The 1,237-nt window shown below is 72.5% G+C and overlaps 1 protein-coding gene across 1 annotated transcript in view; it reads right to left on the bottom strand.

Moving 5' to 3' along the window:
- The window catches only part of GADD45B (growth arrest and DNA damage inducible beta), a 2,001-nt gene extending 1,583 nt beyond the window's left edge, over positions 1-418 (bottom strand). Inside the window, exons 1-2 of the mRNA XM_042836134.1 lie at positions 242-418; positions 31-132 (exon numbers count right to left, since the gene is read on the bottom strand). Of these exons, the coding sequence (XP_042692068.1) occupies positions 31-132; positions 242-279 (140 nt within the window). The 5' untranslated portion in view covers positions 280-418. The remainder of the gene's footprint in view (positions 1-30; positions 133-241) is intronic.
- Positions 419-1,237: the final 819 nt, after the last annotated feature.

The following is a 1,237-nucleotide window of genomic DNA, read 5'->3' on the forward strand; positions in this document are numbered from 1 at the left end:
CCCCCCCCCAAACCGAGCCCCCACACTCACGCGTTCAGCAGCTTGGCGGCCTCGTAGACCCCCACGCTGAGCCGAGCGCTGCGCTGCGCCGCCGCCAACAGCCGCTCCACCGCTGCTCCCACCGCGCGCATCCTGCGGGGCACAGTGCGATCAGTGCGGGGCTCAGCAGCACCGGCGGCACCGCGTCGCGTCCCGTCCTGTCCCATCCCTCCCCCCCAGCCCCGCAGCTCCCCGCACCCACCTGGGGCTGTCGCACGGCAGCAGCTCCTCCAGGGTCATATCGCGATATAATCCAATGGATGGCACGGAAGCCCTACGAGCGGTAATCCGAGCGGCGGAGCTGCCGCTATCACAGCTTCTCAGTAGCGATATCTTCTGTCGCGATCTCCTCTGTCGCGATACACAGGCTCCGTTCAGCTCCGCGTTCGCTCTGAGCCACCTCGCGCTCCGCCGCCTCGTTTTATAGCCCTCCGGCGCGCACCGCCCCCGCTTCTCCCATTGGCTGCGTGCGTGGGGAGCGGCGCGGTGATTGGTGCGCGGCGCGGGGATCCCACGTGGGGTGCGCGTGGGAGCGGGGAAACCCCCGCCCCGAAACTGCCTCCCCCCCCCCCAGCCTCCCCCGTTCCCCCCCTCTCAGCCCCGCGGAACGGGAACTGCGGGCGCTGCGCGGCGCATCGGAGCGGGGCAGCGGGGGACATACGGGGGGGGGGGCTTCGTCCCGGGGGAAGCTCCGTGCATTGAGGGGGCGCCCCCCCCCCGCCCCGAGCCTCGGGCGCCCCCTGGCGGCCGGAGCTCCGCTGCGTCAGTCCTCCAGCAATGTCCGCCAGCAGGGGGCGCCGGCAGCACTCGGCGCTCTGCCCGCCGCTCGTTGATCCCGCGAAGCCCGATGGGAAATGGAGGCGCGGCGCCCCGCCCCTTCCGCTTTGTGAGAGGTGTGGACTGCGTTACCCAGAGGGCACCGCGCGGGGAGGGGGCGGGGATTGGGGTCACGTGTGGGGCGGCCGAGCCGCGGGGAGCCGAGGGCTTCGGCTTAACCAGCGTGGTCTTGCGCAGGGCCGTGGGGTGGGGGCCTCCATCCGCTTTCTGTGCTCCAGGGCTGCGGGCAGTGGGACCCCCGCACCCCCAGGGGGGACTTGGAGGGGTCCTGCCAGCTCAGCGCAGCCCCGCTGGGGGGCACACGGATGTGGGCTGAGGGCTGGGTCCGTATCGGAGCCCTCGTGGGGCTGTCCGTCCGTCT

This window comes from Centrocercus urophasianus, unplaced genomic scaffold, assembly GCF_019232065.1.
Source record: "Centrocercus urophasianus isolate 14NV4802_14NV808 unplaced genomic scaffold, USGS_Curo_1.0 seq_579, whole genome shotgun sequence".
Lineage (NCBI taxonomy): Eukaryota > Metazoa > Chordata > Aves > Galliformes > Phasianidae > Centrocercus > Centrocercus urophasianus.